This window comes from Hemiscyllium ocellatum, chromosome 7 (assembly GCF_020745735.1).
Source record: "Hemiscyllium ocellatum isolate sHemOce1 chromosome 7, sHemOce1.pat.X.cur, whole genome shotgun sequence".
Classification (NCBI taxonomy): Eukaryota; Metazoa; Chordata; class Chondrichthyes; order Orectolobiformes; family Hemiscylliidae; genus Hemiscyllium; species Hemiscyllium ocellatum.
The window spans coordinates 92,138,820-92,154,309 of NC_083407.1; the positions used below are offsets into that span (position 1 = coordinate 92,138,820).

Below are 15,490 nucleotides of genomic sequence, written 5' to 3' on the forward strand. Positions count from 1 at the left end.
TCAGTCATGATAAATGAATTGGCTCAGGAAATCTAGATGTGAACTCCATCTGGGTGGATTTATAATGTAAGAAGGAGTAGAAAACTTCTTAAAATGAAAAAATTGGATAGCTTAAACCCTTAATTTAGTTGCTTGGTTAATTTAGTTAATCTATTTTCAAGATTATTTCTCATTTTCACTTATTACTTGTAAGAGGAGAATTATTAGCTGAATTTGGAATGGTGATGCAAGTTTTACTGAAAAAGCCGCACATTTTTGAACAAAATTGGCGGCACGGTGGCTCAGTGGTTAGCCCTGCTGCCTCACAGTGCTAAGGACCCGGGTTCAATTCCCGCCTCAGGCACATTCTCCCAGTGTCTGCGTGGGTTTCCTCCGGGTGCTTCAGTTTCCTCCCACAGTCCAAAAATATGTAGGTTAGGTGAATTGGCCATGCTAAATTGCCCATAATGTTAGGTGAAGGGGTAAATGTAGGGGAATGGGTCTCGGTGTGTTATGCTTCAGCGAGTCGGTGTAGACCTGTTGGGCCGAAGGGCTGTTTCCACACTGTAAGTAATCTAATCTAAGAATTCTGGTGGAGTGGATAGGGAAACTTTGTGGAAGCAGTTGACATTTAAGGTCTGCAAATATTAGAAGCATTAAGAAAGTAATCTTATTTGAGTTCTGTCCATATCTAGCATTTGACTCCCTCTCTCAGAATGGCACAGATTTCAAACAGCATTGGAATTTGTAGGTCATTACATCAACAGTTAAATGTATGTATTTAGCCAAGCAGATAAAGAGAAAGAGGTGGTTTCAGCCAGTGTCTATTGCAATGTTTAGAGTTCAAAAGCAATTTATTTTAGAGACTTGCAACCTAATCTTTTCCTGGAACCCAATTACCAAAATCACAACAAATGTTTTATTAACCAGCACCTATGCAATCAGGAGTGATCAAATATTCCAGTTGATCAAGAGATCCACATAATTAATGTAAATACACAGACCAAAATATATGTAATGCAGTGTGTATATACATCACTGATATACTTTATTTACAGCATAAATCACTTAAATAATAATGTAACTTTACTTTAAGTAAAATTTACTGGCAGAGAGCTTTCTCATTTGCACCCTCAGCTGACTACTTGGACATTGTGGAGATTGTGACAATACAGTAAACCTCCAATATTTCAGGGATATTATTTTCGCTAGTTCATAAGGTGCCATTTTTCAAATGAGACATTAAACCAATGTGCTGTCTGGCATCTCAGGAGAATGTTAAGGATCTCATGGCTTTTTTCAAAAGGAGTAATCCTTGATGTGCTGGCCAATATTTATCCCTTAGTCAATTGCACAAATGGTCAGTATCACATGTTTATTTGTGGGAGATTCCTGTATCCAAATTGGTTGCCACTTTTCTGATATTTACACTTTCTTAGTTAATTTTGTATTAGCTGTAAATCTTTGGAATGTTCTTTGGTCCTTGAAGGAGTCATATCCTGCATTCAATTTTAGGAAATGGGACTGTGAAGAGAACAACAGTGTGATTTCCAATAAATTTTTAAATGCTTAAGTCACATACAGCAAAGTATCTAAGTGTTCACTACTCTCGTGGAAGTTTGAAGTCCCAACTTAAATTAATGGCTACTTACTTGGCAACATGGTTTTCCTTCTGGGGACCCCTCAATTCTCAGTCATGAGTGAAGGGAATGAGGTAACATTTAAGAAGGATGAGACCAATCAGATTATACACATGTATACAATTATACATAGGGCACACAGATATTAATGAATTTTGAAGCATGTTATAAGCTGGGGTTACTGTTGGGTGGTGGTGCTTGCCTGCTGATCGCAAAATGAGATGAGACTGATTATAGTACCCAGATCTAATTGGCTGATTTATTCTACATAGGTAGTCAGTGGGAAATAGCAGAAAATCATGATCAGTCGCAAGAAGAGTCGTGATTGGAAGCAGGAGGGGACTGTCCCTGATGGAGGACTCTTCGGCTGTTTTTTCAGAATTCATAGCCGTACCCCTGCCTACGCTGACTCCAAACAGAAAGTAGTGATACCTGTTTGTAACTCTTTGTTTTATCCTGGTCTTCTCCTTTTCTGTCATCACCTGGCAGAAAAGCCCTGTCAATATAGTTGTATAAGGAAGGAAGTGAGCACAAAAAGGTAGAGATTCTGTCAGACTCCTAATGAAAACGTCTTATACTGTCTTCCGCAGGTGGTAAAATTGAGTTGTGAGGATGACATCCAACATCCCTTTCAATCTATTTAGTTTAGAAAGTGTGCAGAGCAGTCTTCATTGGTATTAAATTGTGAAAATTAGTGATTTTAGATGAGGAACATGTTAGGTGGATTGGCCATGCTAAATTAACCTGTCATGTCCAGGGAGGTGCAGGCTAGTTGGATTAACCATGTTAAATGTGAGATTACAGGTTCAGGGTTGGGAGGTGGGTTGTGTCTGGGTGAGGTGCTGTTTGGAGGTTCGGTGAAGACACAATGAGCTGAATGACCTCTATCTGCACTGTAGGGGTTTTATGATTCTGTCAACCAAGCTGAGTGCTCCTTTTCAGTCAAACAATAATGAAAGTGGTTGGAAAAGTTGAGCAATTGTTATTAACATTTCCCTGGATTGTGTTCAGTGCTCAGTGTTGGTTCATCAACTGTTTCTTTTTTTCTTTGTAGAAGCTGCATGTTTAAAGGTGCTGTCAAAAAAATACTTGGCGAGTTACTGCATTACATCTTGTGCATCTAAGTGCTGGTGCTGTACTTAGGTACTGGTATTTAGCGGTAGGGAACAAATATTTATGTTTAGCATTTGAATGCTGTTGAATCTGTACTGGCAATATTTAGAATCGAAAGATTGTCCTTATCAGAAAAAGCCAAAAACAATGGATTTATTTTCCCCAAAGTCCTGTAGTCTGATAGATGCCTTATGATAAAGAAAGACTATGGAGGGATGCCAAACTTCGTGCCATAAATTTAAGATAGTCATGAATAAATGCAATTGGAAATTCAGGAGAAAAGTTACTTCCCACAGAGTGGAGCTTGTTGCCACTAGCAATAGTTGAAGCAACTAGCAAAGATATACTTAAAGAAAAGTTAAATAAGTACAACAACATAATAGAAAGAGATGTTGGTATGATTAGTTGAAGAAAAGTGGGAAGGGGCTTATAGAGTCATAGAGATGTACAGCATGGAAACAGACCCATCGGTCCAACCCGTCCATGCTGACCAGATATCCCAACTCAATCTAGTCCCACCTGCCAGCGCCTGGCCCATATCCCACCAAACCCTTCATATTCATATACCCATCCAAATGCCTCTTAAATGTTGCAATTGTACCAGCCTCCACCACATGCTCTGGCAGCTCATTCCATACACGTGCCACCCTCTGCTTGAAAAAGTTGCCCCTTAGGGGAACATAAATTCTGCCAAAGACCAGTGGGTCACATGGTGCGTTTTGGTCTGTAGATACTGTCTGCACAATAGACCATGCTAAAATTTAAGAAAAGTCATCTCTAGATATTTTCAGGGTTAGTAATTATGCTAGAACTGGGAGAAACTGCAGGCAGGATTGAAATCTCCCCAGGAGTAGCAAAGAAACATCTGCATTGTTTTTTCCAGCAGATAGTAAATTACTGCGAGAATTGTAAATGAATTTCCTTTTGCTAGCCTCAAATTAATCCTGCATGTTTCTCAACAATTACTCAATAATGATTGACAGGGGAGTGGAAACAAGTTGTCTATAATTCTGATAGCTGTGCTAAGGTATGGATTTTTTTAAAAAAAGTTTTTCCAATACTCTCCACTGACAAGTACTCCATGTGGTATTGTATTGAGCCTTAGCGATAAGGGACAGGCTGGATTTGGTTTATGACGTTTTGAAAAGGAAGTTGATTTTGGGCTCAGCTGCAGTACTTTATTTGGCTTTAGTACTGTTGGGCTGGGTAGTTTAGAAATCAGTGCTTGATTGCTGTCGAGTGAAAAGTAATAGAAACTTTGTGCATGAAGGCTGGGTGAGGGTAAAATTGGCTTCATTTTGGAATCCCATGGTGGCTGAATCAATGTGTAATCTCACATGCAAAGAATGAAAACACACTCCAGTGGTAGCCAATATTGTCAAAACAGCTGTGTGGCATAAAACTGAAAGTAATGGAACGGGAAAATAACCAATACAAAATGCCTTGGCTGAACAAAAATGTAGAATTCTTTGAGCTGTAAAGAAGTTTTGGTTTAGAAATTTCGTAGTCCTACACCAAATTTTCAGATACTAAAGGAGCACCTCCTGTTTTGTTTGAAGACCGTGATTGAGACTGCCACCATGGTTTGATCTGTCTTTATGGATACATGTCATAGGTAATCATTCATTATCAGTTCGGCTTTATGTGAGATTTAGGTATCTGGGTTTTATTTTCCTAAACTATTGAGAGACTTTCTCCATGGTTATATTGACCCACTTTGAATGCAATCTATCACTGCCTCCACCTTACCTTAGAGTGACTAGTTTCTGACTTTCTGGAGTTCCAATGAACTCTTATTTATGCTTCACTTAACATAATGTTGATTTTTATATTATAGCCTCTCTACATTTATTGAATCCTCTTCTAGACCTCGAGAATATGCAACTCCTGATGTCTGTATTACATCGTGTCATATATTATCATATCGTTAACTTATGCATTCTCATTATACTATAACTCCCCCCGTTTTGCTCAACGTTTACATTTCCAGTATTTCAACAACTTCTTCAAACTCTTTAAATTCTCATCTTCTCTTGAAAGTCTGAACTTCAGGGACTGAGTTTTTTGTGAAATTTTCATAGCTTGTACTGAACTTGTTCACCTGTGATGTGAATGACGGTGATCTTCCACCATTTCTGTAGTTCAAGTTTCTTGCGGCAGTGTATTTGATGCCTGTGTATTCTCATTATTCCCAATTCTGTGATAGTTTTACTATTTCGTTGTTGCCTATCTGTTCCTTATGAATATTCCTACGAGAGTTCAAATATATAATACCAGCTCTAATGAAGGATCACTGGACTTGAAACATTAGCTGTTTCCTCTCCACAGGTGCTACCAGACCTGTTGAGTTTCTCCAGCAATTTCTGTTTTCATTTAAGACCGTGTGGCTGATCTGATTTGCTGAGAACTGAACCCTGCTGATGTCTTTTCTCTGATCTAAATCTTCTAGTTTGGCATCAAAGCTGACAATGTCTTTGCTCTGTGCCTGAAACTATGCCATTTCTTTCTACCCTCTGGTGGTCATTCTGAATTTCTGTTCCTGTCTCATGGCCTAAAGATATAATATTTTGCCTCTGGTTATATATGCCTTAATACTGGAATTTCTGCTTTGAAACTTCTGCCCGTAAGTAACTCTGCCAGTTAACGGTCATGATTCAAATGTGTTATTTTGCTGTTTAGTAAAATTAAATCTCAATAGCTATTTCTGATAAGTAATGACAATTTGGCTTTTATTGCTGTCTCGGCATCTTCATTGGTCTGTGAGTGATGAGGAGAACTAGTGAATGTAATTGATACCCAATTCTGCTGTTATCTACTTGAAGTATTAAATCACAAATTAAGTGGCAAGTATACATTCCCTTGATAGTTGGATAGGTATAGTTCCCGATCTACCGAGGAGACATAAACAAAGTAGTGCCTGACAGTTGATTGACCTATATTGCAGGATAACATGAAATTTTCAGTTTCTTTTGAGATGCCTGCCCACAAGAAGATTCTTGTGTACAAGCTTCACACTTGTTTATTCTGAAGTAACCTCCATGGATATTATGGAGAATCTTTGCATTCATAGTGTTTTGCGATGCAAGTCTATGATTGAAAACTAAAAGGTCATCTATTATAATCAAGTTCCTCCTTTGTATATGATATATTTGAAAAAAAACTAGCCTGTTGATTCCGTTTTGACTGCCTTAATAGAACTTCTTGATTCGTTATCTGATGCCATACTATGGATTTGAGTTTGAGATAGACCTATTGAGGAGGATGCAAAGACTTAGATTTCAAGTAACACTCATTTTCTTTCATACCAAATACTGCTACACATGGTAATCATCAATATATCAGGCACTGATTTATAGCGACGTTAGGTAAGGACTAAACCATCTTTGTATGTTCATGCCCATGTGCTGTCTCAGCTTCTTCTAGAGAAACTCACACCTTTGTCTCTTAACGTGTCCTTATAGTGTGATCTAATTCACCCCACATTGTGTACAATTTGTACTCAGTGAGGTGCAGCTCTGTGACATCACTACAAGGTTGCTCCAAGGTCCTGAAGCCATAATATAACATTTACTTCTGCTTTTTGAACTTCTCAATTTTCCTGTAATTTCCCAGAGGCAGTAATGACTTCATTATAACTGGTAGAAATGTTTTTACATCGTCAGTAAGGACTAAATCTTTTGCTTCAACTTGATCAACTGTAGTTCCAGATAATGCATCAGCTATGACCTGGGTTTTCCATTTCATAGACTGTCGTTTAATCATAATAACCTGAGGCTGAACTTTGGATCATAATAACATTTGGACTATCTCCTTGCATTCTAATAATGTAAATATTGGATTGTGGACTGTTTCTATTTGAAAATTCTCTGCCATCTAGAAATCTGAGAAACATTTACAGCCCTTTGGTTATGGCTAAATATTTTTGTGCTATGGATGCTAAACATTATTCTCTGTTCCTGTTAATGTCCTGATGTGAAATATACAGGCTTCCTGCTACCAAATCCTGCACCTGGATTAATACTATACCTAATTCTCTTGAAGTTGCATCTGCATCCATCAGTGATGACAACCTTGGATTGTACTGAGCTAACAGAACTGAAGAAGGCAGTTTTGTTTTTATCTTCAGAAATGCTAAGATCTGCCCTAGATTACAAAACCATTATTGACCCTTTCCAAAAAGATCTTTTTAAACGTGTGTAATTATAAACATATTTAGAATCAATTCATCTACCTGATTGACCGTTCCTGGAAATTGTTGAACAGCATCAAAATTCCCTGTGGGAATTCCCTTCTTGACGTTGCCTTCCACAGATCGACCATGGTTCCACTCTCTGGAATGACATGGCATAAGAATGTAATTCTTGTCCTTGCAAATTGACATTTTTTATTTAGCTTAAAGCTGCATTCTACAATGCTTTAGGAACTTCATGAACTCTGTGACAATGTTGTCATGCTGTGCATAAGTATGTCATACATATGACAAATTACCCCTTTGTTACCCTCTAGGATTTCAAAGTTTGCATGTTGAAATATTTTGAGAGCTCATGGTATTCCAAAAGGTAGACAATTATAACAAAATTACCCAAAAGGTTCTGATGAATGTGATTAACAACCCTATTAGTCTAGGGGCATTTGTCAACTGTTAGTATCAAATTTCATAAAGTATGCTACTGTTTTTAGTTTTGCCAGACTGTCAGCCACAGAAGACATTGTGTGGTTTTCTCTCTGGACTGCTTTATTCAATTGTATGAAGTCCACACCTAACCTGAGCACACCATTGCCACCCACGAACAATGATTTGTTAGCATTGTTATCCTAACACTGTTTAAAGGTGTATCCAAATTTTATGTTTTATTAAACAAAGTAAACTGCTTCACAAAAAGGAATCCAAAATGTGAAGGTTACCTTTTAAATGTTAAAAGTGTTGTCAGGTTGCTTAAATTTTTGAAGTCTTTTTAATCTGTTGACATTTGTTATTAATAATACATCATAATGTGCTTACGTTATGAATGTGTGTGACAATGAAATTATTGAACTCATTATGCATTGTGCATAAAACCTATAAATTGTTTGATCTGAAATGCAATCCTTCCAGGTGTCTTGCTGAATTTGATTGAGACTTAGAGAATTAAAATTTTAGTTTTTGTTTGGTACAAATTTGAACACATTGCTTATTTATTTATTCATTTCTAACCACAGAAACTTAAAGGTAGATGATGCACACAGAAGGACGAGTATTTTGAAAGTAGTATTGTCATGTTATGTAGTGTTACCAAAGACACTCTCCCAATCTTTAGGTCCCCATCCATTTACTGGATTTACAACAACTTTCCTTTTCTTAATTTAGTTTTATGTCTTTTTCCCTCTTTGTCCAATTTAGCTTCCTTTGGAATATTAATTGTTTGTCCCATATTTGAATGTGAGATGTTTTCTTTTTTGAGCCAATCTCTTTCAAATGACAGTTTTGCAGAGTATCCTGCTCAAGAGATGTGGTAGGACAATTTCAAGCTTAAAATTAAGTGATTCCTAAAAGTCTGCTCTGATAGTTGTTTTCGCTATCAGTGGCACAGGCATTTTCAGTTTTGCTGTCTGACATACATGCCAATGTTATTATTGCAAGCTAGGTTACAAATACTATCCTGACAGATGGTTGATTTCTTTTCTCAGGCACCACCACCCAATTTTGAACAGCTGAGCCCTGCTCATCTGCAAGCTCAGAAAACAGTTCTGCAAAGGCATGTAGTGCAGGAAGTACATGAGGTGGAATATCAGGAAGCTTTAATCACGCTAAAAGAACAAGTACGAGCAGTGGAGGGAATGGATATTAAGGAAACTCTGCAGGACCAGATCCGACAATGGTTTATTGAGTGTCGGTAAGGAAAACAGATTCATGAATTTCCTGGAGCCACCCAAGCTTCTCTTTCAGATCTTGTTTAAATCTAGTCACAGTTGAAATTCTCAGTACTTAACCAGACTATCCTTAGCTGATATTGTTGCAACTCTTAAACATGTGGTGTGAACACTATTGTTTATCACAAGCATGAAATGAATAAAATTTAGTTTCCAAATGCTGATGACACCCAGCCCTATCTCCCCATTACCTCTTCTACATTTGCTACGTTATTGGAATGCTTATAGCTATGTTTTGTACACAAACTTGCTGTAGAAACTCAGCAGGTCTTCACTGGTCTTCAAATATTAACTCTGTTTTCTGTCAACGATGCTGCCAGCATTTCTACCAACTTGCTGAGTTTCTCCAACAATTTGTTTCTGTTGAAATTCTTTCACCTTGTTTAGGATGTGATTGAAGGCTGCAGGTTGGTGACCAACTATTGCACCATGGATTGGGGCCTGAAAATTGAAGGGTATAGGACTAGTAGACAGAATAGGAAGCTTGAAAATGTTAGTATGGGGATAGGTTTCTTTGTTTGTTAATCATCGTATTCACAGAATAGAGGAGTGGTCGGTATTAACATAACCAACACAGAATGTTTCCTTCACTAGTTTTACTGGTTTTTCTTTCTGTAAGATAGAACATAAAGGAAGAAATAAGTGGGAGCTTGTTCGACAGGAATGGCAGTAATCATGATTGATTTTAATCTGCATATAGACTAGAAAGGTCGGAAATGCACAGAGTGCGTAGACGAGGAGCTGATTGAATGTTTTTGAATAATTTCTTGCAACAGCATGTTCTGGAGATAATTGAAGAATAAGCCATACTAGACCTGGTATCATGAAATGAGATTGAATTCTTTAATGACCTCACACTGAAGGACTCCCTTCCCATTAGTGACCATAATATTATTAGATTTTACATTCAGTTTGAGAGAGAAGAGTGTGTCTGAGACTATTGTTTTAAAAACTTAAATAAAGGCAATTATGTGGGCAGAAAACCTAAAATGAATTGACAAACTAGGTTAAGGAAAGGCCAAGAGAGATTCAGTGGCAGACAGTTAAGCGAATACTTCAGAATGTGAAAAATAGACACATTGTAATAAGTAAGAAAATATTCTATGGATCGATGTACCATCCATGTATAACTGGAAAATTTAAAGAAAGCGTCTAACTTAACAAAAATGCAAACACAAGTGATAGAATAAAAAAAGCAAAGAATGACTAAAATAATTATTAAGTGAGAGGAGAAATTTGAGTGTGAGAGGAAGATAACCAGAAATATAGAGATAGTAGGTCTTGTATTAAATGTCGAACAAGCTCCCATTATTTATTCCTTTATGTTCTACCTAACAGAAAGGAAAACCAGTAAAACTAGTGAAGGAAACATTTTGTGTTGGTTATGTTTGCATTAAATGTTTGTATTATAGAAAGTCTTTTGGAGAACTGATCACAGTAAATAAACAGGTAGCAGCTGAATTGAACAGATATTTTATGTTTGTGTTCATTAAAGAGGATACAAGGAATCCAGAATAGTTATACATGAAAAAATGGAAGGAAAGGAGGAAACTAAGAAATTTACAATTACCAGAAAAGTGGTACTGTAAGTATTTGGAACTGTAGGCTGACCACTGCCTGGTTCCTGAAACATCCTGGAGTCTCTATAGAAATAGCCGTAGTTGATACATTGTTTTTCATTACTCTAACTCTATAGATTCAGAAAAAATATCCCATTAGATTTGACGATAGAAAATGCAACTCTGATCTTCAAAAAAGAAGGGGACAGAAAGTAGGAAACTACAGGCCAATGGGGTTAACATCTGTCATAAGGAAAATCTAAGAAGCTATTATTAAAGACATCATAGCAGCACACTTGAAGAAATTCAAGGTAATCAGGCACAGTGAATGTGTTTTTGTGGAAGAGAAATCATGCTTAGCAAGTTCATTGGAGTTCTTTGAGGAAGTAACATATATTGTGGTTAATGAAGAACTGATGAATGTACTGAATTTATATTGCCAGGAGGCATTTGATAAAGTGCCACTTCGAAGCTTTTAATGCAAAGTAAAAGCTCATGGTGTAGGAGATTAGTATATTGGCATGGATAGAAAATTGGTTTGCTAACAGGAAGCATAGACGAGTTATAAATGTGTTTTTGCAGGTTGGAAGGACTTAATGAATGGCGTGCCACAGGGATCAGTGTTGGGCCTTCAACGTTTTTGCAATTTGTATAAGTGTCTTGGGTGAAAGGATAGAAGTGGGCAGCACAATAGCTCAGTGGTTAGCACTGCTGCCTCGCAGCGCCAGAGACTGGGGTTCAATGCCTGCCTCGGGGGACAGTCTATGTGGAGCTTGCACAATCTCCCCATGTCTGTGTGGGTTTCCTCCCGGTGTTCCAGTTTCCTCCCACAGTCCCAAGATGTGCAACTCAGGTGAATTGGCCATGCTAAATTGCCATAGTGTTAGGTGTATTAGTCAGGGGTAAATATATGATAGGGGAATGTGTCTGGGTGGGTTACTCTTCGGAGGGTTGGTGTGGACTTGTTGGACTGAAGGGCCTATTTCCACACTGTAGGGATTCTAATTCTAATTCTAATGAATGCCAAATTTGTTGAGGCTAAACAAAAAGCAAGGAAGTAAGCTGTGAAGAGATTATCAGGATTATACAGAGGATATATATGGGTTAAGTAGGGGCAGTACAGTGGCTAGCTGTGGGCAATGTGAAGCCTTAAAAGACAAAAATGCCCTGAAAATAAATTCCATAAGGGGAAGAAATACTTTTTGAAACATTGATTCAATTTGTTGAAAGGCATCATTACACCTTACAAGAGGCTATGCAATTGCAGATTCTGTACTGTAATCAAGAAAAACAGAAGATAAATTTGCAAGTTGAGATAAGGAGTTTATTCAATAAGTCATCTTGTGCTCTCTTGCATTGAGACCCTTCGCATATAGGATAATAACACTTTTACAGTAAGTCTTTCCTTAACAATGGACCAAACCCACACACACTACTTCAGTAGTGGTTCTACTAGAGTTTGTAAAATTTTAACAAGTTCCTATTCTTGCCCTCTTGTCGTCCTCCAAAAAAAAGTGATCCATGCCATTTAACTTCCTAATTGCTTACTATACCTCCTTGCTAACTTTGAGTTCCTCGTATGAATACACTAAATCCCTCTGAACATGAATATTTATAAATCCTGTGCATCTGACTAGCCAAGTGAATAACCTGACACATCCCACATTAGATTCCACATGCCAACTTTTTGCCCACTCACTTAACCAACCTCCTGTTTCACTTTGAGGTTCTTTGTGTCCTTCGAGGATTTTTTCACATCTAACATTGTATCATTTGCAAACTAAGTTACATTTCTTTCGCTGCATCTTTGGTTATTAATGTAGATTGTAGCTAGTTGAGGTCACAGTACTGAGCCCAGTGGCACCACATTAAGAAGAACCATCACAACTCAACGTTGACAAATCTCTTTTTTTTTTGACGAATAAAGGTTTATGAACCAATTGCAGTTGATTTTAATAAAGCATTTAACAAGGTACTGTAATGTTAAAAGATTAAATGGGACTATCTCTCTGAACCTTAACATAATATTGAAGAGTTAAACTGCACTGACTGAACATTCTGAGTGGGGATGACATTCATGCAAGAATGCGGATGACTCCCAGTCCATTCAAACAGTCATTTGCTACTATTCCCCTACTATTACCAAATCAAACTCTCATTCAATCTCTTCCATTCAGAAACACTTTCTAGCCATCCCCTGAAGCTAGGTATGTCACACCTACATTGTCTTGGGGAATCACTGAGTCAGGAAATCGTCTGCATAATAATTCTCCAGGATTAGGGAATTTACATTTGCATTATCTCTGACGATGATCTCATCGTACCACGGTACTAGGGATAGCATATGGTTATGGGGAGGAGTGGGGTGTGGCCAGAGTATCTGTGAGCATGACCAACTGACCTGTATAAAGGGGATGTGCTTCCTTTTTTCGGTGCCTCACTTTGCCTCTATTTTAGACAGCCAATTCCCAACAAATTCTCCAATTTAAACAAATGCCGGTGTTCCCCTCCATTCCTGAAGAGTTTCAAAGCCCCTTCTGAGGATGAAAAATATTCCTACTCTCTCAGAAGTGATCCCCGAACTTTAGACTGTCACACTGACCCACCTAAGTGAACATTCTTTCCACATCCATCTTGCCAAGACCATTGAGGATCTTGTACGCTTCAATCAATTCAGCGCAGATTGAGGAGCAACTATGTAAGGAGATCACAGTTAGGGCAAGAATAATAGAATTGTAATAAGGAATTTCAACTTTCCTAACACCGACTGCACAGGTCATTGTTTAGGCCACTTTTGGAATATTGCGTGCAATTCTAGTTGCCCTTCTATCGGAGGCATGTTGAGAAACTTGAAAGGGTTCAGAAAAGATTTACAAGGATGTTGCCAGAGCTGGAGGGTTTGAGCTATAGGGAGAGGCTGAATAGACTGGGACTGTTTTCCCTGGAGCATCGGAGGCTAAAGGTGACTTTATAGAGATTTATAAAATTATGAGGGGCATGGATAGGATAAATAGACAAAGTCTTTTCCCTGGGATGGGGGAGTCCAGAACGAGAGGGCATGGGTTTAGGGTGAGAGGGGAAAGATATAAAAGAGACCTGAGGGGCAACTTTTTCATGCCGAGGATGGTACGTATATGGAATGAGCTGCCAGAGAAAGTGGTGGAGACTGGTACAATTACAACATTTAAAAGGCTGGGTATATAAATAGGAAGGGTTTAGAGGGATATGGGCCAAGTGCTGGCAAATGGGACTAGATTGGGTTAGGATATCTGGTTTGCGTGGATGAGTTGGACCGAAGGGTTTGTTTCCGTACTGTACATCTCGTATGACTCTATGACCAGTGAAGAGGATGAAAGGGGTCACCTAGCTTGTACAGGCTTTAATAAACTTTAACTGTTTGCAGAATTTGGTGTGTGCAAATTACATCTCGTGTAAAAACTCAGGAAAAGAAAATAACAGTATCAGAAAAGGTAGATTAATAAAACTGATGCTCATAGACTACAAGAGTCAATGGTCTAAGCACATTTAAGTTTAGAAAACAGTGAGCTGAGGTAAGTGGTTGTTTTCCGATTGGATGATGGCAGTCAATGATGTTCCATAAGATTCCAGCTAGGACCACTAATTTGCATAAATCACTGGGATTTTGGTATACAGAGTAAATTTTCATAATTTGTTGATGGTACCAAAATCTTCATGCTATAGGAAACAAATGGATGTTAATCAACTGACATAGGCTGACCGATTGAGCACATAAGGGCAAATAGAAAACACAGACAACTTTGAGGTGATATATATTGGCAGGTGGGATAGGAAGAGGCAAAGTGGACATAAGAGCACGGTCCTGGTACTTCATGGGATATATTGAGAGTTTATGTCTTGTTGGCTTGATGTGCCCACAAAACATAAAATGATCTAAACTATTTCAAAAAAATTATATTTTTTAAGTAGGTGTGAGATTATCCATTTTGGACCAATAAAGTATAGATTAGGGTACTTTCTGATTGGTATGAAGTCAAACAAAGTGCATGTCCAAAGAGACTTGGGAGTTGGGGCATGGAAAGTAATTGAGAAATTAATGGAATGCTGGCCTTTCTTTCTAGAGAACTGGAGCAGAAAGGCACAGAAGTTATGCTGCAGTTGTACAAAACCCTGGTTAGATCCCACGTGGAGTACCGTGAACATATCTGGCCACCACACTTTCAGAAGGAGGGAGTATGCAGCGCAGGTTGACAAGAAAAGATATCAGTACTTAAGGAGTTAAGTTATGATGAGAGAATAGACAGGTTAGGCCTGATTTCTTTAGAATTTAGAAGTCTAAGGGATGAATTAATCAAAGTCTTCATGATATTAACCAACAAAGACACTGAAGATAAGGATAAACAATTTCCACTGGTTGGAGATTCTGGAACTCGGGGGCGTGACTTAAAAATTAAGGCCAGACCATTGGGGAGAGATGTTAAGAAGCACTTCTAGTACTACAAAGGTAGAGATTTGGAACTCTCTTCAACAAAGGCCAGTTGATGTCAGATCAATGATTAGTTTTAAGTCTGAGATAGATAAAGTTTTGGGTCAAGATATTAAGGGATATGGGACATTAATCGGTCAGACAGGCTTGAGGGGCTGAATCCTGTTCCTCTGATCCTACACAACATGACCTTGTTGGACTCAAATGGCTGCTACTGATCACATAATTTTCAAGTTGGCCACATCTCCAGAAATTTCTGGCAGTATAACCACAAGATCAAAGTTAAACCATCACCTTTGTGAAAACTTGCACCTATTATTGTTGGGTCACATTGCAAGAACAGTAAAATAAATAGAAGTACAAAGCTTCAGTCTTGAAAATAAAAAAAAACAAATTGATAGTCAGTATGTCTATAGAGACACTAATAATAACCATCTATCTCCTTGAACTGAACCGTGAATTTTGACGAAAAGCACAAAGTGGCATCTTTAATCTAACTGACTCACTCCTGGGCAAGGTTACATCAAAATTCCTCTGGTCTTTGACAGGCTTTAATTGTTCATTTCTGAATCCTTGTCTCAGTCTTTTTTTTAAACTTCCAGCATGAATAAAATGCCATAAACAGGCTTAAAGCTATGTTCCAATCTCTTTGAATCTATTTCCAGAGGAAAAGTAAGTCGGTTCCCTTTAAATCAACACAACCTTGCTGTGTCATCACCAACCTGAAATTCTGCAACTCTTACCTTCAGCTATCTGGACATACCTGAACATTAACTCCTGGGTGAAGGAACCCTCATTGGGCTTAAAATTTTCCTGATGAAGGG

General features: G+C 38.1%; 1 protein-coding gene across 4 annotated transcripts in view; it reads left to right on the top strand.

Annotated features, from left to right (window-relative positions):
• The window catches only part of iqca1 (IQ motif containing with AAA domain 1), a 193,671-nt gene that overhangs the window by 74,285 nt on the left and 103,896 nt on the right, over window positions 1-15,490 (top strand). For all 4 annotated transcript variants that reach the window (XM_060827500.1, XM_060827499.1, XM_060827502.1 and 1 more), the window contains one exon: window positions 8,400-8,605. In XM_060827500.1, coding sequence (XP_060683483.1) covers window positions 8,400-8,605 — 206 coding nt within the window. The remainder of the gene's footprint in view (window positions 1-8,399; window positions 8,606-15,490) is intronic.